Consider the following 24,851-nt stretch of genomic DNA (forward strand, 5'->3'; position numbering starts at 1 on the left):
TAGGATCGAATTATGCGCCGATGGCCTTTTGCACTGAATTGCACTAGTATTCAACCTAGTGAGATAGCAAATCTCAAAAGGGTTTATATTGGTAAATTAGATCTAGATCTATGTAAGTCTCTGGCTTTGATTAATTCCCTGTTTGGTCTCATCTCAAATGGTCTAGTCCATAGTCGGATGGGACAAGGGCAGATTGAGAGACAGGACCATCTTTCATCGCTAGGTTGAATACTAGTGCAGACGGGTTGAATACTAGTGCAAAAAACCGCCGCCCTATAATTCGATCGCCCGCGCACACAGTCGACTGGTTGAAGAAAAAAATAACGGAAAAAGAATAACAAGCATTTGCTCTTAGAAATAAGACGGGTCTGAAATTCAGGTAAATTCTATGTTTCTATATATTTGAGGAAACTCTCCAAACGGGTTGAATACTAGTGCCCTTACGGTATACCCTTTATCAAATCGGCAGTAGCCTTTGAAATAGTCAGAAATGTTCAAAGCCCCAATAAACAATTTGACAAATAAAAAAGGTAGAACCACTGATGTGTATATTATATTGAATATGATTTTAATCTTTAGAATTATATTTTTTAATATATTCTTAATTTGATTATTAATATTTGTTCTCTTTTGTCTAATATTTTATATGCTAAATTAGTAATAAATAAAGATAATTCTAAGAGAATAATTATTTTTTTTTAAAGATGGCGACGACCATGGACACAAAATTTAGTGAAATGACAATAGCAAATTATGCCGTTTTATCAAGGTTTTTTGTGACTCTTTTGCAGGTATGGTTAAATTTATGATCATTCAATCACAAAACTATTTAATTAAAAAAAGATTGGTGTATTTCGCGATGTAGGGAGGGCTAGGGAGGGCTGGGCCGGGAGTTAGATCTAGTGCCTTTAGTGGAGTTTTGTATGCAGTCCCGATAATTCATTTTTATGTTTGTTGTCTGACAAGATTGGAAAAAAAATTGTAGCGTACGCGTACTTAGGGGTAAAAATGTGAACAGTAGAGGCATTGATCGAGAAATAAAGATTGTAATTGCCTTCTTTTTCCCAATCATGGTTTCAGAAGCATAAATCTAGACAGCTGGCAGCTGTCTGTTTCGAGGAGTTTTTTAATTTTTTTTAAATTGTTAATTGAAATTTGAATGAGTGCTCGTACACAATAGACTGTCACAGACGTAGCTAGCCTGGAGGCGTCTGTGGAGTAAAGTCTTCTACCTACGTAGTCCCCTAACGCCTGGCGCTCGAATACATAGGCTCCCACACACCAAGGGAAAAGGGAACTATACAAATGCACCAATCTGTAGTGCTAGATATGTTTAACGTTAGAATCTGAGCCTGAGGTTAACACTTCTGTACATGGGTAAAAATAATGGTTGGCAATGTTTGGCAAAAAATGGATAGTTATGGTTAAAAAATATTGCAGAAATGCAATAGAAAAATAAGAGTCGAAAAGAGTTTACTAACATTTGTTGTCATCGCCATCTTTGATCCATTGTTAATGCAACCTAGTTTGTGACGTGTATAGAGGGCGGCAAAATCATGAGCGGTGCTAGATTAAAAAGTTCTAAAATGTCCCGCTTCAACCACTGAACTGAAAATACGTATTTCTAGTTCAGTGGTTGAAGCGGGACATTTAAGTGTTCTTATAAATCTCCAACTCCATTTTCCTGTGTTATTTCATCTTCCTACTGTAGATCCTGTTTAATAACCTGATACCTGATCACCATGCTGATGCCTTCCACCAAGCGCCACTCCTAAATCCAAGGTTTGCTGATCACTGCGTGGAGTTTCTCCTCGGAGGCTTCCGAAAGTGGGACGGGGCTTACTTCCTGCACATTGCGGAGCATGGCTACACAACGGAACGCATGCTGGTGTTTTTCCCGCTGTACCCCGGTCTGATGCGGTTGCTTGCAGACACGCTCTTCGTCCCTCTCCAGACGATGATGTCCCTACGGAGTGTCCTGATGATCTCTGGATGGCTTGTCAGTACCGCATCGTTCGCCCTGTCGGCAGTCATCCTGCATGCTCTCACCAAGAAAGTATGCAATGATCAGCTGATGGCTCATACAGCGTGGATCCTATACTGCATCAACCCTGCAACAATCTTCATGACCGCTATGTACACGGAAGCGTCATTTTCATTACTCAGCTTCACCGGGATGCTTTTCTTGGAGAAGAAACGATACCTGATATCAGCAATCGTCTTTGGTCTGGGAACATGCATGCGATCTAATGGGATCGTGGCTGTCGGATTCGTCGTGTACCACATGGTTCAGATAACAATCTTTGTCATCGCAAGAACCGGGTTACCCACCAGCTTCTCCACTTTGAAGAAACTATGCTCTGTCTTTGCCATGAATTTAACAAGAATAGTTTATTCCACAGTTATTATTCTCACTCCCTTTGCCCTTTATCAAATCTATAGCTACCTGCGCATATGCAAAGGCGAAACTGCAATCTCTGTTCAAACAATTATGGAATACTGTCTGAATCGGGTATCAAAAATTGGTAGCAATGATACAGTGGACTCTCAAATGATGGACAAATTGGGTCAGGCGCCGCTGTGGTGTCGCAAGTCATTTGCGCTGCCTTATTCAGAGCTCCAAGCAGAACACTGGAATGTTGGTTTGCTGAACTACTATGAATTCAAACAACTTCCAAATTTTATTCTTGCCCTGCCCATAATCATCCTTAGTCTATATGGTGTGTGGGATTACTGCAACAAGAATTGGGATCTTGTGAAAGTGCTTGGGGTGTACCAGCCAATCAGAAGAGATGTTAAGAAAACGGATGACCCAACCGGCCAATCAGAGGGCTTCTATAGTTCGGGTGTATTTGTATATCTGGTCCACCATTTTGTTCTTCTTCTCTTTGGAGTACTTTGTATGCATGTACAGGTCAGTATTATAAAAAAATAGAATATTGTCTGATTGGAAAGGGGGGAGGGGTGACACCTTTTAATAAGTTTTATTCAATTTCATGATAATGGTTTTTAGGGTTGTTTTATATTGAGTGGAGGGTGTACGACTTTTTTCAAAAATCTTTTTTATCCCTTTTTATAAAATCCTTGTAGAGGTTTGCTGAAAAAAAAATGCTCTGTCATCTTTAGTGGAAAGAATGTCTTTTTTCAATAAAAAAAGTCATTAATTCTAATTGGCAAAACTAGCTAAACTCATCAATTTTCTTGTTTCTCTTACACCCCCCCCCCCCCCTCTGCTTTCATACTATCCAGGTCATTACAAGATTCCTCTTTTCAAGCTCTCCAATTCCTATCTGGATTGCTTCACACATCATCCAATCAGCCCTCCAGCAAGATGATACTTCTACACCCTCAAGCAAACATAATGGATCAATCCAAAAGTTCAGTCCATTGGACATCACATGGAGAAAGCATTTAGATAGGAAAGGTCGATTATTGAGGGGGTATTTTCTAGGATATTGTGTCATAGGCGTCGCGTTACATTGCAACTTCTTACCATGGACGTGATGAGTAAAGAAGTTAAAGGGGAAAATCACCCTGAAGAAAAGTTTGTTGTAAAAATAGCAGAAAAAATATTAGTATACAAATAATGAATGTTTATGAGTGCAATGGACAGAATACTTAATGAGTTGAATGGATTATTATTTCATCTTTCATCGAATGGAGTATTCTGTTCATTGCACGAATGAAAAAACATTCCTTTATTTGGTTTATATGACACCTAAAAAATGATTTTTTTTTCATATGAAATTCATGAATTTCGATGCAAAACATGCTCATGCAGTGCGAGTTCGGTCTGTTGATAGTTATGTCATTACAACATGCGCACTGCTGGTGCATGAGCTGCAGTCTTTGTGAGCGAGTGCAATGGACAAAATCATATGGTTCCAAAATTGCACAATGAATAGATCTAAAATTGCATGGTTGATGACATCATTGCAAAAAAAATATTATTGCAGGTTTGAGGAAAATCCATCAAAGATTATTAAAGAAAGTTATTAGAATTTTTAGTTTTTGATTTGTGACATCATACACGAGCAGCTACCCCATGGTAATAATAAAATGCATAAATTTTATTTTTTTTTGTTCGTGATGACTTATTTTTTATTTCTTTGTTAGGAACGGGTGTGAAATGATTTGTCTTTCGATAAAGTGATATGTACATGTATACTGAAGGTACAGTAAAAACCATTTCAATTTTCTGAGAAAATGACATTTCATTGATTTTTTTACCATACCATACCGGTATGTAAAAAAGCTTCTTGCATATGATGTCACAAATCAATTAAAATTCTAATAACTTTTATTCTCTGATGGATTGTTTTAAAATAAAAACTTTGACAATATTTTTTATTTTGTCTGCTATTTTTGCAATAAACTTTGTCAGGGTGAACTTCCCCTTTAAGATCAAGGCCCCATTACACAACGATTCACAATCAATTGCAAAAATTGACAATGACCAATCAAAATATCCGATCCATGCATTTATTATTTAACATCCAACTATCAGCCAATCAGATTCTTTGTTTGAATTATGCGATTAATTGCTAAGTTTGGGTTTTGGGGTCTGATGAAATGTGCAATAAGAGTTTTCTAACATGTTTTTTTTATAACAATGAGATGTTATTATTCAAGAGACTATTGAATTTTACATTTTTGATTAACACATGGGTATGAATTTGCAATTCTTATTTTTTGTACATTGAATATTTCCTTATACCATTGCAACCTCACATAACTCAACTATACCTGTATGCCAACAATAGGCCTATCATAAGGGCATCCAAGCCCTGCATACCTTCAAGTGTATCTGAAAAGATTTTCACCAAAGATATTTGTTGACATAGGGAATCCTCTGTAAGAGTGTTATCAATGCTGAATAGGGCAATCCTTCTAGTCTTAACTTTGTTATCATTGTTTCTTATTGACAAGAAATAAACACGATACAAAACTCCATGAAACAAATATTTTTTTAAAATAGATATTCAACTTCTTGCTGTCTTCCGTCTTGCCCCCCCCCTTCTCTGCCCCGGGTGCCCTCCTTCCTCTACATCCCCTCCCCATCCCCCCACCTTCTCTGTCAAGGCTTTGTCCTTGTAAAGGTCTGTGTTGGAGTGAAATCATTAACCGGTTGAAAAGAAAATGTAGCCAGATAATTGCTGCTGCTGTTGCAAAACTTGCAAACAAGGTGACCAAAAGAAACACAAAGAATGCTTTAATTATGCACTTTTATTAATACTTCAAATATTATACGATGAATAATTACCAATCCCTACTCACATCATATTTTCATTATACATAAATGTATACATACATTTTAAAACATGATGTTATTGTATAAAAAATAGTTCAAAGTCCAATCAAAAGACACCTTTCATAATTTATTTATTGCAAGAAGTATTAGGTCACTATCTACTCAACTGAATATACATTAGACACTTCTCATCAATGAATATTTGGCCCGTCCCTTTCACATGAAATATGAAATTAACTTACTTTGCTCTTTTGATGAAATCATGATCACGTCATGTGATATGAAATTCATAAATTGACATTTAAAAAAAAATAGAAACTGATCCTGCCAGTGCATTATTTGCATTAATGATTACACAATTTCATACACACCTTTATGTGCTCATTTTCGACTGGTCTTATGCCAAATTGCCCAATTACCAACATGTCTACTATCGTTTGGTCTACCATCAGTTCATCTTATATCCACAGGGTCTAATTGCCATTACGACCTCTCACCATTTTGTCAAATAACCACTTGGTCCAATAGCCATTTAGTCCATGAACCATTTGGTCTAATTGGACTAAATGTAAATTGGGCGAAATGAATGAAAATACAAATTTAAAATGGATATCAGACCAACTGGTTATGAGGCATAATGGTCATCATAGACGAACTGAGGATTACATGAATTGATGACTGGACCAAAAGGTTGTTAGACGGAATGGCATTAGAGTAAGTGAAGGTAGACCATGTACCCGGGGACCACTTCCATTGACGAGTGGATACCATGCGTGACCACAGGGTCTTGAAAAGCACCCTAAACACATATTTTCCATATTCTGAAAATGCTCCCCTTAACAAGTATTGGCGTGTGAAACCCTACCCTTAACAAGTATTGGAAACAAATACTATTCCCAGAATTGAGCCCCTAAACAAGTACAATGATGTATTTTCCATTTTCTGAAAATGCAACCCTTAACAAGTATTGGAAACAAAACGATACCCCTAAACAAGTACAGCGATATTTCATTGTTGTGTCACGGGTCCGTCGGTCGTTTTACCTTAACACACCATTATTTTGGTTTAGTACGGCCCTACCTTCCACACCTTGCACAAATCTGACTCTTGGGGCTAAAAGGACATCCTTTATGAAACGTTTTGATTTTGTTTCATCATCCCCATATATTTTTCGTATATTTTTTTTTTTTTTTCCGGGCAAAATTTTTGTGTTTTTGACACCCCTATCACGTTTAGTACGTAACGTGCCCTATCCTGAAAAAGACATCCTTTTACATTTTTTTTTTTGTCGCGCATGGTATCCACTCGTCAATGTAAGTGCCCCCCCGATCATGTGATGAGTGGATGAGTTCAAGTTGGCAGGAGACCAATTTACCCATCTATGAGGGCTTATTTTCATTCATCATTAACCTTTTAATAGAAAATAGGAACTATTGAATTTCATATACAACATATGAGGCCGTTGTTTGCAAGTGACATCACAAAACTAGAAATGTAATATTTCAGAACTTTGTTATTCGTGGACAGTGATTTTCTGTTAATAAAAATGGCCCTTTTCATTTCTGAAAACCTGTAATTCTATTTCAGACTATATGAAATGAAAATTCCAATTTGTCAATGAAAATGTACACAGAAAGTAAACATGGATTACGTTTTGCAAAGTAAATTTTCACTTTAAAGTAAAGAACCTTGGTGGATTAGAATTAAAAACCAGTGAACAGATATTAACTGTCCCTAGTTATTGTTTGAGGGGCATTCTTTGAAAATTCATAATCATGTTTATAATTGTTTTCATACTTTTATCAAATTACCAACTTGATATTATGCCCTCATACACATAGTGTCTTGCAGTTTATAATTACCCTTAATGCTAGCAAATGCAAATAAAATGTTAGAAATTTGAGGATTTTTTTTTCTTTTTGTTCCTTTTTTGGGGGGGGGGGGATTTTGGGGGCCTGGTGTTCCTAACATGATATGATATAAAGTGCTCCATATTTACCATCACTAAAATAAATAGCAGAATTGAATGTTGATACCATTTGAAGTGTAATGTGTGCTGCTTTTTAAGCTGTTAAAATTAACCATATCATTACACACTCCCATTGTCAATGCAATAAAACAAGAAAATTACATTTCAAAGTGGAAATTTGCTTGACTTTTCATTCAAATCAAGGAGCCTATTGTAAAAAAAAAACACTGCCAGAATTTTTTAATGTGTTAAGCATCAGCGGCATAATGTTGTTCTGATGATCCTTTCTTGTGTTTTGTGATATCCCTATGTAAATGAGTTATGACCTAAGAACAGGTTCCAGTCGCGCGTAAAGTCGTCCGTAACTTTATGAACAACTTTATAAAACAACCACCTGGGTTCAATTGTGAAAGGGCCTTGATCAGGGTCCTGTTTCACAAATGCACAATTTCTACAACTAATTTACTATCAGCCAATCAGATTGAAGGATTTCAGTAGCTTTTAACTGCTATTGCAAATTTGTTATTATAACAAGTTTCATGAAATGGGGCCCCAGGGATCTGATTGTATTCACTTTATCATCCATCCTCCCTTCATTGGAATGTTGCCTCGCTTGATGAGATCAATGGTAGAGGATCATTGGCGTCTGTATGGGTGCTCAGTTCTGTTTTCGGGGGGGGGGGTAGACAGAGAGAGAAAAAGGGTTACTTCTAAGAAAAAGAATAATTTGGATCCGATTGTGATCACATTTAATATGAAAATTCCAACCTATATACCCAAAATAGTGGTATAAATACTACATTAAAAATTCCAGTCTACTTTGAGCCTCTCTGTATAAAAGCAAATTTGAATCCAAATCTTAAGGCCACCGCACATTTTACAACTGTTCGCGATCCGAGTTTGCTCATTTTCTGAAAATGTGAATGGACCATATCATTTTATTTTAGCTTAAAATTAATTGAAAGGATACTAAACCATTTTGAAAGATTGTAAGCCTTTATTTGGAGTAAATGCCAAATTACTTTCATATCGTAGCCAATCGTACAACTGCTATGACGTCATTACGACTAGATATTAAATTCGCTTTTATTCTAAGAAGGATGACAGCATATTCACAGATTTGAACATGGGTATTCGTACGATGATTTCTAACATTGCACAGTAAGCTATTCCAAGTCTCACCTGAAACATTGCGAAATTCCTCTTCCCTCTTTTTACGAATGCTCACGTCAATGCTATTCCTCAATAACTTTTCAAGGTCATGGTCATCAATACTCACTCCTCTCAAGGCCCTAAGCGATAGCGGTAGGGCAGATTCCGGCACACCACAGTATATCGGGATAAGACTTCTTGACAATCCTTTATCTTTCAGCGACTGAAAGGTCATCTCGATCGTCATCGTTCGTTCGACGTTGATGTCCTGATCGCAATCGTCTCTCGTTATCAAACACACGACGTGTGAACATTTCAGTAGAGCCTTCTCGATGCTTCCCATCACCGGTTCGCCAAGTTCAAGATCAAAACAAGAAGTCATCTTCCATCCTATTCTATGAATGAGCTGCTTCATGGTTAGAAAATACTGCGTGTCCTTTGACGATGCATAGAGATAGATGTCGTAGAATTGTTCTTGAGAGAGGGCGCGGTTCGCTGGAGGGCCGTCAGTCTCCATCTTCTCATCTATAAAGCTAGGAGTGCTTTCCTCTTTGCAGTCATTTTCAGTTGATTCCATGGGGCCTGAAGTTAAACAAAATAAGAAGAAATACAGATCATGTTTAAGTAGCACAGAGGTTAGCGGTTGATCACTACTGATATGGCCTATCAAGATCATCCTTGCATGCGCATTTTGCTCAGTAAACTGACCAGGGACCAATCAGAATTGTTCTTACAAATAAGCGATAAGTTGGTTTTAACCATTGTGCATGACGAAAACCTATCGTTTAATGCTGAAACCCATTTTGGCATCCACCACTACAGGGGCCCGTTGCAGAAAGAGTTGCCTTTAAACGCAAGACAAAAAATCAATCGCAAGTCCAAAATGCGCGCTGTTGATTGGTTGAAAATCAAGTTGCGCCTGATTTTTAGAGTTGCGTTTGATTGGAACTCTTTCTGCAACGGGCCCCTGGACACCTAAACTTAAAGTACACACAGACACTGTGCAATGCAATCCTAGTACTGGACTCAGTATTAATGTATGATATGAATGTGCCGCGGTTGAGACCCCCATTTTCAGCCTATATTTCCGTTCCAGAGCATCACCAATTCAGGAAGCCATAGAAATTTCCATTTTTTCCCATTCTGGAGACCCATAAACTTGTGATTTCTCACTCCGGAGAGCGCCCGTCGTGATCCACTCAGCCGGTCAGAGCGGCAAGCTCGATAGGCCCTGAGCCATTATGCCGGCCCGCTGAAGGTCCCGGCGCCTGCAGATAGCTTGCACTGGCCCGATATGAATCTAGCAAGACGCGTGCACGTTTTACACCTACGTTCTCATGAGTTCTGGAGACCTACGTTTTAAGACCAAGATTTAGTTTCGATCAGAGCCCCCTATTTTTGAGTTGGCGCAGCACATTGGTATCATGTTATATTTCGAGTACCCCCCCCCCCCCCCCCGCATAGGTAATAGCTGCTCTGCTTAAGCCAGGGGAATATGCTACATTATTGTAGAGCACTTACTTAGAGACTTCTGATAGTCAGAATTAAAGGACAAGTCCACCCCAGAAAAACGTTGATTTGAATAAATAGAGAAAAATCAAACAGTGAAAATTTCATCAAAATCGGATGTAAAATAAGTTATGACATTTTAAAATTTTGCTTAACTTCACAAAATAGCTATATGTACATCCCGGTCGGTATGCAAATGAGGGAACTGATGACATCACTATTTCCTTTGCATTTTACTACATGAAATTTTCTCCCCATTGTCCTGTGAAACAAAGCTTTATTTCTCCCTGAACATGAGGAATTACCATCGTTTAACATGTTATGGATCAGTCAAGTTGGTCCTTATTGTCAAATCTGTAAAAATTGAAATATTGTATAATTCAAAGTATAGTATACAAAACAAAAGAAATAGTGAGGGACATCGATTCTCTCATGTGTGACTAAATTGTGCATATCACTATTTTGTGAAAAATAAGCGAAACTTTAAAATGTCATAACTTTCTTATTTTACATATGATTTCAATGAAATTTTCAGCACTGTGCATGCCTGATTTTTCTCTACTGATTCAAACCAACACTTTTCTGAGTGGACATGACCTTTAAAGCTCTAATATACAGTGCGTATCAAAAAAAAGTTTACACTTTAAAAAAACCCTGGGAATTTAAAAATATACAACATGAGGGTAATTTTTCCACATATAATCTTGGGTTTGGGTCTCATCTATCCAAAGAAAGTAAAAGTTTTGATAGAATGTTACATTTGAGTGAGCACTGTTCATTTTTGTAAAGCTCACAGAAATCTGTTTGTGCAGAAATGCTTGTTTTCACGCCGTGTCAAGAAGGAAGGGCAAAATCAAACTTACCCAGCGAAACATTTCTCACACATTTCCCTTGCACTTTCAGTCAATTGAAATAAAACGGATATATTCAAGCATTTTGTAACAATTTTGCCACCCAAATTGAAATTTCAAAACTTAGAGAGCACAACCTTTACCCTTTTTGTGCCAGCTGGATCTGAGGACATCCCTGAATCTGAACAAAAGTTAATATAAGATATCTCCAGCATTTTTCACTAAGTTTTTATCATTTAAATTGGGTTTACAATTAATTTTTCATTTAAAACTTGTTTCTCCACACTTTCCCCAAGTTTGACAATGATTAACAAAATGAAAATCAAGCCTAAGCCATTTCATGTAAATCACAGTTCAGGGCAAAGCAAATATCGTCACGATGGCCCTCGGTGTGTGGGGCGCAATGCATTCTTCAAAGTGGTTTGGGCAAGGAAACAAGTTAAAAAGGTAAAAGCAGGGTTGGCGATTTTTTTGATTTTTAAAAAAAAATAAAAAAAATCGGATTTATTTGATTTAAATCAGATTTTTTTTATTTAAATCAGATTTTTTTGATTTTTTAAAAGTTCCTTCGAAAAAAAGGGTAATTATCCCCCCCCCTTACTCTTACAATGACATCAATATTGATGTTATACATTTCACCCCCTAATATTGTTCTTAACCACATATTTTGTAATTAAAATCCAGTAAAAATGGACAATTAAAAATAAATTTGAGGAATCATGTATCTGAACTTAATTCTATCATACATAGGCCTATGAAGGAATATTCCATAGGGAATTCTCAGTGAGTAGAGAAAATTCCCCTCTGGGATTTTTCATTCAAATATTTAAAAAATCCAAGAGAAAAAATCCCTTATCAAAACTGCCAACAAACCCTTTGCCAATTACTAGTATTCATGTATATTGTAAGAGAAATAATTCAAATCAATGATTTTTTTTCAATTAGTCACAGCTTTACAATAGTCAAAGAGAGACTACAACTGTATATGTTTAGGATCTTTTTGATAAAAAGCTCTTCTCTTGCTACAGATATACATGCAAAACTCTCAGTTTTGGAGAACAATACAGGAGATAGCTTAGTCAAAGGGTGACTATACTACATTCTGTTACTGTGATTTTTTTTACATTAATCTACAATTTTTATTCCCATATTCTCTACAAAAAATCTGTTTGATCCATGAAGTATGAAAAAAATCTACCTACTTTTAACTTAAAGGATAAAAACTGCAAAACTGCTTAAATTACAACATATGTATTACAAAAAGAAGTATTTTATTTTAAATGAGACACAGCTTACAACTGCCAATGATTGTAACTGAAGTACCTGCATCTTAACATTAAAATGCAGTGTTAAATGTTTATTCTGAGTTTTGCAAATTGTTGTTATAGAGCTCTTTCCATTATTACATGCAGATACAAAACTTCCATTATTTGTAGCACTGAACATAAAATGGGCTGCAGTGACTTAAAAGGTTTATAAGAGAAAGCTTTTCTCAACAGTCAAATTATGACTGTACTACATTATGTTAATGTGATTTTTATAATTATGTTATTTAAAACATCAAATGTATGATAAATGTAACAATACGAAATAAGAGGCATGTTAAATATGTTGATTACATGCAGGTATCATTTTTTATTTTACATGACAGAAGTAGTTATGTGTAGGCGAAGGATCAAAACTGGAAAACTGCCAACAAACCTTTTCTCATTGACTTTTATATATTATGTATTTTTTTTTACAAACTGCTCTCTGAAAAGTCTTTGGATTATGTGAAAACTTTATGTTAAGAAAGAAATTGAATAATAATAACTGACAAAGAATTTAAAATTTCAGAAGAAAAACTCGACATAATTTACAAAAATGAGTACCTATTGACAACATACATCTGTAGTTTTTAAGGAATTACCTGATTTTATTAATTTGATTTTAATTTGTTTTAAGTAGGTATGAAGACTTTGTTGATAAAGTTAATTCAAAGTTTTTCAGTTGACTTGAAGAATTAAAACTGCATTGAACAAATACTTTGTCCATGATTTGTACATTTTTCAATGGAAGTGATTTAAATCACTGATTTTTTTAAAAAAATCATGGTGATTTAAATCGCGATTTAAATCATGATTTAAATCAACGTGATTTAAATCCGCCAACCCTGGGTAAAAGATATCTTCAAATCAGTTTTACTAGCTAAATTTCAAGTGTTCTTCATGATTAAGGCCTACTTTTATTCCCATAACTATTTCAAAGTTCTGCGCAAATCATTTTTCACTAACTTTTCAAAATATTTTTCGACAGTTATATTGTCATTTGCTTAATTGGATCTGTACCAATGTGAAAATGTGGAATAATCTTCAGGATATTACAAATGTATAATTTTACAGGACTTTTTCTAAGTGTAAACTTTTTTTTTGATACGCACTGTATATGCACATATCACTATTGCAAAATTTGTTATTATAACAAGTTTTATGAAATAGGCCCCGGCCAATGATGTTTCCCAGGGATGGCCAAATATGAGGGGTCCTGTGCACAGGCCCGGAGACAGATCAATCGTATGGGGTGTTGCAAGAAACTTGCAATCAATTGCAAGTCTATTTTTGGTCCCTAAATCAATTATAAGTCTTGTATTTAATTGCAAATTAGTGATTGATTATCTGCTCCTTGAAACAAACAGTGTAATCTGATTTGCTATGATAAAAAATGATCTATCAGTAGTAGAATTGCGACAGAATATTTGTGATTGATTGCGAATATTTTATCTTGCAACACCCCCTTAGTTGTAGCAAATCAGTAATACACTCCTTTGAAATATGCATGCTTGTGGACTCTCTCTGATTTCATCTAGTTCTTCCAAATAACCTACCAGAATCATGTCCATATTCCATATGATGCAGCTTTCGTGCAGTATCACTGAGTCCATGTCTGAGGAGTGTCTTCTTTAGTGATTCCAATGATTTTAAATACGACCCCTCTTGATTCCTCCACCTAATCAGTACCTACAGAGAAGCATGAAAATCAGGAATAATTATTATACTTACGTAATGGATACTAGAATTATCCTGCGCATAGTATAAAAATAGTAAATTCCTTGTGATTTCAACTAAAAAAAACCTTACTTCATCTAATGAAATCTTACTGGTTGTTGGGTATGATTAAAGGGATGGTCCGGGCTGAAAATATGTATATCTTAATACAGAGTAGAATTCACTGAGCAAACTGCCGAAAATTTCATCACAATCGGATAACAAATAACAAAGTTATTGAATTTTAAAGTTTAGCAATATTTTGTGAAAATAGTCGTCATGAATATTCATTAGGTGGGCTAATGATGTCACATCTCCACTTGTTCTTTTGTATTTTATTATATGAAAATAGGTTTATTCAAATTTTTTCCTCCAAGAACTAGAAAAATTGGATTGACATCTGATTTAGTGCATTAGATATTGATTGCTGCAACTTATTTCATTATAAGGAAGACATATTATTCACACAAGTATGAAATAATGAAAAAATATGATTTTATGTAATAACATAAGAAAACAGAAAGTGGGGATGTGACATCATCAGCCCACCTAATCAATATTCATGATGACTGTTTTCACAAAATATTGCTAAACTTTAAACTTCAATAAATTTATTATTTGTTATCCGATTTTGATGAAATTTTCGGCCTTTGTTCAGTGAATTCTACTCTATGTATTAAGATATGAATATTTTCAGCCCGGACCATCCCCTTAAGACATTGACTGGGAAGCTTAGAGCCTGAGAAATTACTGAAATACAGTATAACAAAATAATCAGTTAACACACACATAAATCTAAAATGGCTTTCTGAAGAAGTTTTCATTTGTTTTTATCATGATAATCAATTTTTTCCTCCATGGGCAGAAATCTGTCCCCAAAGGTAGGGGGACCAGGGCCTGGAAAATTTGACAAGCAAAAAAAAAAAGGTTTTCACCCAAATGTAAGGTCATTTATTCCAAAATACATGTATTACTTCGATTGTGAAGTGATGTATTTTTCTCCATCATAAAAGACCAAAAATAGTAGGGGGACATTTGATATTGTGTCCCCTCTACTATTCTTGGTAGGGGGGACACGTCCCCCCTGGGATTTCAGCCCATGGTTTTCTCACATATTCCTTTAAAGCATTAAAGATTGGCTTAATGTTTTGAAATTTATACTTCCCCTGAAATCATTCTTTGAAGAGTTTCCATTTCATTGGCAGCTTGGTAACACCTCTATGGCAAATGATGCAAAGGACAAAAGCTTGTCGATGCAACAATAATCAGTTTATTTTCAATTCATCTAATGCCAATTCGTCCAATTTCCAACTTGTCTACTATCATTTGATCTATTATCAGTTCGTCCACTATAGATATGGTCTAATTGCCATTTCGTCAAATCACCATTTCATCTGTAACCAGTTGCTCCAATACCATTTAGTCCATATACTATTTGGTCTAATTGCACTAAGTGTTGGTTGTGCAAAATGAATGAAAATGAAATGCATATTAGACCAAGTGATTATGAGACGAAATGGTCATAGACAAAATTGTGATTAGACGAAATGGTTTGGACCAAATGGATGTTAGACGAAATGTTGATGGACGGAATAGCATTAAATATTAGACAAAATTAAAGTAGACCATTTGGTAAGTGGACGAGTTGGCAGTAGACAAGTTGGCAATTCACCCAATAATTATATCAACAGCGATGATGGTGTAATCTTACCTGAAAGAGGGCTTCTTTGTACTGGGTAAATGGAATATGCAGTGGACCGATGAGGTTTGATAACCTTGCAGAGTTGTTGTCCAAGAGCGGAAGGCCGAGTTTCCTGTAGACCGAAGCACAGTCTATCTTTGATGCCAAACTCTGTAGGAATCTATCCTCACCGAGGCAGTTTGGGTTTCTTGCAAGTGCTGGAGGATAAAATGAGAGAAGATGATGCCTCAGTCACATTTGGGTAGGCAAATATATTGCTGTACACACATGTGACCAAAAAATATTTTTTAAATGTTTAAAGGGGTGTTTTTTCAGTTTTGGACGCGGGACGCACATGCACTCGTTAAGGATATAAAAAACACTGATTTTCCAAAAAAGGGGTACGGTAGTTTTGAAAGACTGGTCAATGGTCAATCGCTGGGTCAAACATATTTAGGGAATTTTTTCCCCAAAGCTCTATTTTTAAAGACTAGCCAAACATGTTAAGGGTATGTTTTTTTTTTCCCGGAGAGTCATATTTTGGTGACAACTGGTTTAGGGACCAAAATGTGTAAATAAAGCATGTGAAAAACTTGTTTAGGGGGTTATTTTGCATACAGAAAAACTCATTCAGGAGGTATTTGAAAATAATTTGACCACCGCGTGTGTACAGCAATACATTTGACTGCAACCCCCCCCCCTCCCGGGGTTTTCATTCATTTTCATTCAAACCACCTATGTAGCTGCTTCAAAAAATGTGAAGACGGCTTTATTTGATTTGCCGTACGGCCGCTGTAGGGGAAATGTTACTGAGGAATAAAAGACAACATTGTGATCAATTAAATCATGCAAAATGGGATGGTTCTGATTCTGTTTATCACTCCCCTGAAATTTGTATTTTGATGGCAGAGCTTTTGCAAAACTCAGTGTAAATCATGGAAGGATAAAATAAGAGTAGGGAAATCACTTGAAAAATAGATTAACAATATTTCAACTGGCTTTAAGAACATTTATTTTAATTTTTATGGTGATGGGGTCAAATTGTACTGCAAAAGGTGAGATCAATATGAAATTAGGGGTGTCGGTATGTTTCGGTTTTCAAAGACAAGATTGTTTTGTGCTTCATTACATTAGATTGTGCAAACTGGGATGAATGTTTGTCATCCCCCTAAACTTGGTGTTTTGATGCCAAATCTTTTGTAAAACTCAGCAGATAGATTTCAGTAGCTAAATTGGAAATTAGTAAATTAAAACCAGTTTCATGAAATGGACCCCTAGTCTCATAATAAACCTTTCTCACCACGCTCTAAGTAATCTGCAACTTTATCTAACTCAACACCTCTGAATATCTCCACCAGTCTCTCCCCCTTTCCTTTCCCATTCGCATTCCTCCACGTATACAAACATTTGAAGACAATCTCCTGGTAATCTGGTTCTGTTCGTCCGATGATGTTGGAGACGGCCGCCTGGGAGCCAAGAAGGTCGCGACCTAAGGGGAAGTAGTACTTGACGGCATCTATGGTCTCTGCGAGTTGGTACATGAGCCGGTCGTTCCGGAGGACCTGGGACCGCGCCTCAGAGGTCATACCTCAAGTTGCAGCTTGCAAACACCTGGATATCAAACAAATAAGAATCAAAACTAGTTGCTGGGTTTATTTATTTAATATTTGACCTGACTTTACATTTCTCTTTCCCTACTTTTAAATATCTAATTTGTGTATTTCCAATGGACAATCTAACCCTTCATTCCACCTTCACAATCTATAATAAATGCCTGACATTGCAACAATGTACTTCACCTGGTTCCAGTCAGTAATGCTTCCTCAGTATTGATCAGTTTTCCACTCCACGTGGTCTGCTCGTTTATTTCTCATTAATATTCAGATTAGACTCATGATTACTCTTCTCCATGCTCTAATTGGTTATATTTAAACGAAAAGTCCATCCTAACCAAAAACTTGATCTGAATAAAAAGAAATCCAGCAAACGTAACAACAAAAATTTCATTATAATCGGAAGTAAAATAAGAAAGTTAAGACATTTTAAAGTTTCAATTAATTTTACAAAACAGTTTTATCGTAGCTGGGCTGATAAAAACCGCATATCTCAAAATGAAATAAAAACATTGAGGCAGCTTAGAAAAGACTGTAGATCTATATTAAACATATAGCAATGGTGGCAGTCTCATATTGCTTGAAAAGTCTACTGATACCTGTGAAGAACTCTTTGAGGCAAGAAGGTCGCTATCCAGTACCGTACCCATGTTAATCTAATTTAATCAGAGCTGCATGTCATCAAAATATTAAGATTTTGAGATACAAGGTTTTATCAGTCTAGCAGCGAAATGCACATCCTGGTCAAATTAGGGGACTGATAATGTCATACACTCAATTCTATACATAAAACATTCTAATTTTCTCAAGTCAATGTCATATTAAACAAAATTTTATTCCTCCAAGAACATGTGGATTTACCATTGTTTTTTACTTGAATACTTATACCGTACTACTAGTACTAGTAGGAAGTAGATCTAGTAATAGTAGTAGAGTCATGCCATTCACTGATTCAGTGCAAAAGGCCATTGCCGCATAATTCGATCCTCCGCGCATACAGTCGACAGATTGATAAAGAAAATACCGACAAGAGATTACTCTGGAAATAACAAAGGTATGAAATTAAGATAAATTCTCTTTTTCTAAATATTTTGGAGAATATGTCAAAATCTTTTGGGTCTATGTATGATTATATCCTACATTGAGTAAATCGTGTATTGTGATTGGTTCAAGTAGCATCATGTGACAGAATATATTTCAGCTATGTTGCGTGATGTCAGACCTCGATGTTTTTGGATATATCAAGGTCTGACGTCATTATTTCACAAAACTGGATATCTAGCTAAACTCTCCACAGCTCTCGGGCGTACCAGCCAGCGCGCTTTCTCTCGAGCTCTCCTGGGCAAGTCCCGCGATGCGTCAGCGCAGGCACTGTCTAATCTGCGTTCCGCTGAGCGCGATTGCTTGGAGAAAAGTGGGTAATTCAACTCAAGTAACCGGACTTTGCAAGCTCAGCACATAGATTTTGGTTATAAGTTATTAAAAGTAGGATATATAACAAATATATCAGGCGTTTCATTCAAAAGCAAAGTGGGAATTATTAATCCTCGGTTGGACTGGCCGCAAAGCTACTATGTTTCCCTCGGGGCTGTGCCCCTCGGGAAAAATAGTACTTGCCAGACCAACCTTGGAATTGGATAAATAATTCCACTATCATTTCTCAAAGCCTGATATTAATACTTTATACCTTTATACCGCATCTACTGGAAAAATACAGTTGTGTCTGCAGTCAAGTTTCCAGGTCTATCTTGTACTGTACGTTGCCTTCCTAGCTTGGATAAATCGCTATCTGTGCTATTTGTCCTTTGCTGTGCCAATGCAGTGACTAGTACTAATCCCATGCATGAGCATAATGCCATGCAGACCAAAACTTGTCTAGTTTTGTTTTGAAGTGATTGACTGTTGATGCTGTGACTACTTCAGCAGGCAAAGAATTCCAGTCGCTCACCACTCTAACACTGAAGGTGTTTTGCCTCACACTCAACCTACTCCTTTTCAGAAAAAGCTTGTAAGGATGACCACGGGTTGCTTGAGTGGAAGCTGATGTGAAGAACAGGTCTCTATTCACATCATCAATGCCGTGGATTATCTTATAGACTTGAATCATGTCACCTCTTCGTAGTCTGTACTTGATGGAAGGTAATTTCATTGCACGTAGCCTTCTGCCATAGTCCATTTCCTTCAGGGTTGGTACTAGCTTGGTTGCTCGTCGCTGGACTTTCTCAATAGCCTTCAGGTCAGAGGTATATCTTGGGTACCATATCCCATTTGCATATTCCAGAATTGGTCTCACAAGTGACTTGTATAACCTCTTGATGTTGTCTTTGTCTCTATGCACAAAGGTTCGTCGAATCATAGCAAGCACACGGTTTGCTTTCAAGACTGCACTGGCTACTTGGGAGTGGAATTTCAGTTGAGAGTCCATGATGACTCCCAAGTCTCTTTCCTCTGAAACTTCCTCCAGCATATCTCCATCTAGATGATACTGATGATGGGAATTTTGATGACCAAGATGGAGGTATCTGCACTTTGCTGTATTGAACTGAAGCTGCCACTTCTTGGACCACTTAGCTAAGTTGTCTAAGTCAGCTTGCAGCCTGTCACAGTCCTCCTCCATTCTGATCTCTCTGAACAGTTTGGTGTCATCAGCATATATCTTTACGATACTGCTTACTACCTCAGGCAGATCATTGATGAACACAACAAAGACCATCGGTCCGAGAACACTACCTTGAGGCACGCCACTTCTAACAGGTAACCATTGTGATGATTTTCCATTGATGACAACTCTCTGCCTGCGGTGAGTCAAGAAACTATAAAGCCATTTCTCCAGACTACCTGCTATACCATAAGATCTTAGCTTGCTCATTAGTCGTTCATGTGGCACAGAGTCGAAAGCCTTACAAAAGTCAAGGTAGATGGCATCGATTTCACATCCTTTATCAAGAGAGGCAGTCCACAATTCCATGACCTCTAGCAGTTGCGTAATACAAGACCTTCCTGGAAGAAATCCATGTTGTGCATCACACAATAAATCATTCTGAATTAGCTGCTTGAGGATGGCGTCACGCACAACAGATTCCATCACCTTGCCGATAACTGAGGTCAGGCTTATTGGTCTGTAGTTTTCCACTGCATCCTTCTTTCCTTTCTTGTGAATAGGTGTGATGTTAGCATCTTTCCATGATTGTGGAAGACATCCTTCTTTCAAGGACTTTCTGAAGATAAGCGCAAGAGGTATGCAAATCGTTCCAGCAGTTTCTTTGAGAACTCTGGGGTGAAATCCATAAGGCCCAGATGATTTTGAACACTTCAGTAATTTCAGTTTGTTCTTCACAGTACTTGTGGTAATGTCCAAATCGGTTAAGAGATTACCTTTGTGTCTGTCAACCAAAGTTGGGATCTGCTGCACATTTTCATCTGTAAATACACTGTTGAAAACAAGGTTAAAGAGTTCAGCTTTGTCCTCATCCTTCTCAGCAGTGATTCCGTCTTGATTTTTCATGACCCCAAAATTAGCTCTGCATTTTCGTGAGCTATTTGCATATCTCCAGAATGCTTTGGGGTTAGACTTGATATTGTCGGCAATGTCCTTTTCAAATTTCCTGCGAAGATTCCTTGTCATCTTTCGAAATTTAATAGCTTCTTCTCTTGATCGCAAATAATCTACATCATCGCCACTTTTACGAAATTTTTTCCAAGATCTGTTTCTTTTTTTGTTGTCTGAGAGCTTTTGTCATCCAGACTTTCTTCTTCTTTAGTCTAACCCCTGTGGTCTTGGGGTTGTGGCGGTCTATTGCTGCTTGATAGGTGATTGAGAAGAAGTTCCACGACTCATCTACATTCATGGACTCCAATTCACTATACCAATCTTTGTCAATGATGGTATCATTTATTGCCTGGTAGTCACCTTTATGGTATCGATACCTTTCCTCTTTTCTCAATGTCTGTTCTGCATATAAATTTACGTTAATAAGGATACATTGGTGATCGCTTAAACCTAGGCCAGGCAGGTAAGATATATTTCCAATCATTCCTTCTTCATTGGTGATCAAAAGGTCCAGTATATGTGGTTGTTGTCCTGTCCGGTATTGTGTGTACTCATCTATATGCTGATGAAGGAAACAGTCACTCAAGCAGTCGATAAACTTCTGTTCATACGAAAGATGGGATGTCCAGTTCTCCCAGTTGATGTTTGGGTAATTAAAGTCACCAACGATGATCAGGTGCGAAGGATTGCTATCTGCAACTTTATACAGCATCTCAGTCACCATATCAGTATTTGAATTATCTCTGTTAGAAGTTGGACTGCGGTAGATGCCTCCCAGAATTAACGAGTCCATTCCTTTCAGCCTCATATTTACCCACACACATTCATCGAAGCTTGACTCAAAACTTATTTCCTTGACCAAACTAGCATAGCGTTTGTGCACATACAACAAGACCCCTCTTACATCTTCTTTGTCAATATTTGAAAATTGGACATAGTCTTCAAGCTGATAATTTTGCACAGTCGGCTTGATATCATAATTTTTGGGTAGGCATTCACAGATAACAACAATATCAGCTGCACATTGTTCCAGAAGCAGAGAGAGTTCATCCAGTTTGTTAAGTAGACAGTCACTATTGGTATACAAAATTTTCAAATGTCCAATGATAGAGTCGACACCTGCTTTTCTGTGCACCTCACCAAACTCTTCTTCAGTTACTGTATCATCATTATTCGAGTGCATATCATTAGATTCGTCTGCTTCTGTTTCAGAATCATCCAAGTCAGTTTCTCCTTCTGTTTCTGAATTATCATCAGTTTCTCCATTTTCTGTATCTGCTTCTTCAGAGCTATTTCCCTCATCATCTGTATCAGTGTTATCCGAGCCAATTTCTCTTCTTACTTTATTTGCAATATCAGAGTCATTATCTCCACTTTCTGACCCATTTGAGACAATTGCCTCAGTTTCTCTGTCTCCATCATGGTCATCTACAAGTACATCCATAGGGTCTGAGTCTACTTCTCTAATTTTTGTGTTTGGAATGTCAGATTTAAGATCTCCACTGTCTGCAGTATTTGCATGAGTTCCATTATCATACGAAATGTCAACAAAGGTGTCTTGTGCAGAACTAGACAGCTGGCAGCCGTCTGTTTCGAGGAGTTTTTTAACATTTTTTTAATTTTTTAAATTTCTCCTCGTCGACAGACGGCTCGCTAGCGTGTCCCCGCCATTAGGGGAGGTACAACGCAAAATCCCCCGGCGGGGCTCATCGATTTTTTTTCATTAATGCATTATTAATATAAAAAGAAGCTTACCAAAATGCAGCTTGTTATTCCCTCTTGGCTTTGATTGGCATTTAAGTGGTGAAAACTCAATTGAAAAGGAACAAAAACAGTGACTTTCCTCGGCTGTCGTGTAGCTCCCAATTCACTCGTTCCTCCGAAGTCGATAATGTACACAAACATATGAGGTGGGATGAACTTCCGGGTCAACTGCTTATCGAAACCGTTGGCCAATCAGATCATCTCTTTTACGTCAGGCTTATGAATATTAATTTTCTTTTCCTTTTCAACGTTTGCTCGCCCGGGCACTGTATATGTGTGACGTAAAGGTCATAGGGCGGAGTCTAACTTTCGCCGGCCACTTTTTCATGAATGATTCATTACCAGGATGGCTCTGAATGCCAGTTTCAAAGCGGGAATTTAGGGTAAGAAACTGTCGTTACTTAAACATTATCACCTAAAAGTGCATATGAATGCACAGTTTGTGTAAAATATCACGGTATTGAGGAGAAAAACAAGAAATTAGCCGTGGCCATTGAGCCCTCGTACAGACGACGGTTTAACTTCGGTCTATGTATTTGGTGAGTGAAGCCAACGAAGTTCAGCTGAACAACCAACATAACAGAGACCGAAGCTTTTGGTCTAGTGCAGAACAAGCACCATTTGAAAGGTTTTCTCCAATATCTGTGTCTTTAAAATCAAAGTCCATTTCCTCAGTGTTTTTTGCATTGGATTCCTCTATATCTCTCTCCATTTCTTCATCAGTTTTGACTATTTCTTTCTCGTTTTCTGCAACAAACTCCTCAATTTCTTCATCTGTTTTTGCTCTATATCCTTGATTTCTTTCTTCATTTCTGCATGAGATATGTTAACTTCTGTCTCCATTTCTGCATATATGCCGGGTAGTGCCCATCCATACTAGACAGCTGGCAGCCGTCTGTTTCGAGGAGTTTTTTAACCTTTTTTTTTTTTATTTCTCCTCTGTATTTGGTGAGTGAAGCCAACGGAGTTCAGCTGAACAACCAACATAACAGAGACTGAAGCTTTTGGTCTAATCCATACATGCCATACATGCCATACGGTAGGGTCTATATTATTATATACTCACTCTCAGAAAACCTTGATATTGAGTCTGCCTTCCTTCAGTCGGATTCCGACGTGGTTTTCAAGTAGTTTAGTAGGCAGAGGCCTAGTAAAAGCCCTAACTTTTTTAGTAAAATAGCGGGAGTTCGACTTCGAGCTGAGCCTGAAGTTCAGGCTGAACTGAGCTAGCTGCGCTGAGGATGATGACTGAATGCAGGCTAGGCCTCAGTGTGACCAGCGCTCAAAATGAAATTATGCTAGGGAGGACCGCAAAATTATGCTAAAATTATGCCAAATGAAATAACAACATGGAGCAGCAAAAAATACTAAATTACGCTAAAATTTATGCAAAAATGGGTGAGATGACTTAACAATTTTTTGAAATCAAATGAAATAAATAAATATGTCTATATAAATAAAATAAAAACTATTAAAAAAACAAAAAATTGAAAAATAAAATTTGATTTTTTTTTGAAAATTATAAAATCAAATATAAAAAAATAAAAAAAATTTGACAATTTAATTACAATAATCAATTTGCTAAGTAGATGCAAAAATGCAATGACTTGCACGTTTCTCATGCACTGGGAGAGCCTGAAAGAAGGGGCGGGGGGTATGAAAACCTGTATGTATCTTGTCCAGATTGTGAAGACTTAAAAAAAAAAAAAATATTGGCCTGCATGAGCCCCCTCCCCCCCCCACACAAAATGCATCCAGCCTTGCATCGCCACTCACACCCTGCCTGTCTTTATTCTAATCTTTAATAAACAAAATAGTCAAGCTTGCTGAAAAGGGGTATAGTTCTATATTCAAAATAAGTTTTTTAGATCCTGCATGGGAATACTTGGTTGACATAGTAACCGAGGGGGAAACTTTCTTGTCGTAAGCATGTAAAATTCATGTTATGTCTTTTTTCTGTATGATGCTGCAGGAATTGCTTCAAATCTATAAAAGACGATTAACAACATTATTGAATATTTCTGTCTCAAATTTTGTGACTGCTTAAAATAAAATTTAAAAATGGTATATTTTTTTCTCAACCCATTTGTTCTTTAACTGCGAATATGACATCATGAATCAACATATGTCATGCGCTATGCACAACTGAATTACAACCAGAGAAAGAACAACACAAAATGACGCATATAGATGTCTGGTATAATTATTGGCATCTGCAGCTTATTTGTGAGGTATTTTCACAGAGACCCTGAATCAACATAAGTATTTTGATATAATCTATAATGTGTGCATGCACAAAATGAAATACCTCAGACTTCTGACCTTTAAACTCATGACTTAATATCAAATCTATATACAAGCATAACAATGCATCTACCAACATGTATAACAATTACATAGCTACCAAAATTCAGAAGCAGATAACAGTCTTACTTCATGAACACAGGAGTACACATGTACTTGCCAACTGCATACATTTTACATGGGA

The 24,851-nt window shown here is 36.9% G+C and overlaps 2 protein-coding genes across 2 annotated transcripts; one reads left to right on the plus strand and one right to left on the minus strand.

Moving 5' to 3' along the window:
- The first annotated feature begins 698 nt into the window (after positions 1 to 698).
- LOC121416509 (GPI mannosyltransferase 2-like) lies at positions 699 to 3,961 on the plus strand. Its single transcript, XM_041610000.1, has 3 exons — positions 699 to 791; positions 1,712 to 2,914; positions 3,250 to 3,961. The coding sequence occupies exons 1-3, from the start codon at positions 705 to 707 to the stop codon at positions 3,502 to 3,504; spliced, it is 1,545 nt and encodes a 514-aa protein (XP_041465934.1). The 5' UTR covers positions 699 to 704; the 3' UTR covers positions 3,505 to 3,961.
- A 3,249-nt stretch (positions 3,962 to 7,210) lies between these two features.
- Positions 7,211 to 23,566, minus strand: LOC121416993. Its single transcript, XM_041610532.1, has 6 exons — positions 23,430 to 23,566; positions 16,737 to 17,047; positions 15,467 to 15,654; positions 13,596 to 13,728; positions 8,403 to 8,954; positions 7,211 to 7,884 (listed from the first exon to the last, which is right to left on the minus strand). The coding sequence occupies exons 2-6, from the start codon at positions 17,020 to 17,022 to the stop codon at positions 7,814 to 7,816; spliced, it is 1,230 nt and encodes a 409-aa protein (XP_041466466.1). The 5' UTR covers positions 17,023 to 17,047; positions 23,430 to 23,566; the 3' UTR covers positions 7,211 to 7,813.
- Between the last annotated feature and the right edge of the window lie 1,285 nt (positions 23,567 to 24,851).

Source organism: Lytechinus variegatus, chromosome 6 (genome assembly GCF_018143015.1).
Source record: "Lytechinus variegatus isolate NC3 chromosome 6, Lvar_3.0, whole genome shotgun sequence".
Lineage (NCBI taxonomy): Eukaryota > Metazoa > Echinodermata > Echinoidea > Temnopleuroida > Toxopneustidae > Lytechinus > Lytechinus variegatus.

Coding starts and splice junctions, on each gene's coding strand:
- LOC121416509 (XM_041610000.1), top strand. CDS start 705: ATGGCGACGACCATGGACACAAAATTTAGTGAAATGACAATAGCAAAT. Junction 792..1,711: donor TTTTTGTGACTCTTTTGCAG/GTATGGTTAAAT, acceptor TTCCTACTGTAG/ATCCTGTTTAATAACCTGAT. Junction 2,915..3,249: donor TACTTTGTATGCATGTACAG/GTCAGTATTATA, acceptor CATACTATCCAG/GTCATTACAAGATTCCTCTT.
- LOC121416993 (XM_041610532.1), bottom strand. CDS start 17,022: ATGACCTCTGAGGCGCGGTCCCAGGTCCTCCGGAACGACCGGCTCATG. Junction 13,729..15,466: donor ACAAAGAAGCCCTCTTTCAG/GTAAGATTACAC, acceptor GCTTCTCTGTAG/GTACTGATTAGGTGGAGGAA. Junction 7,885..8,402: donor GGAATTTCGCAATGTTTCAG/GTGAGACTTGGA, acceptor CCCCGAAAACAG/AACTGAGCACCCATACAGAC.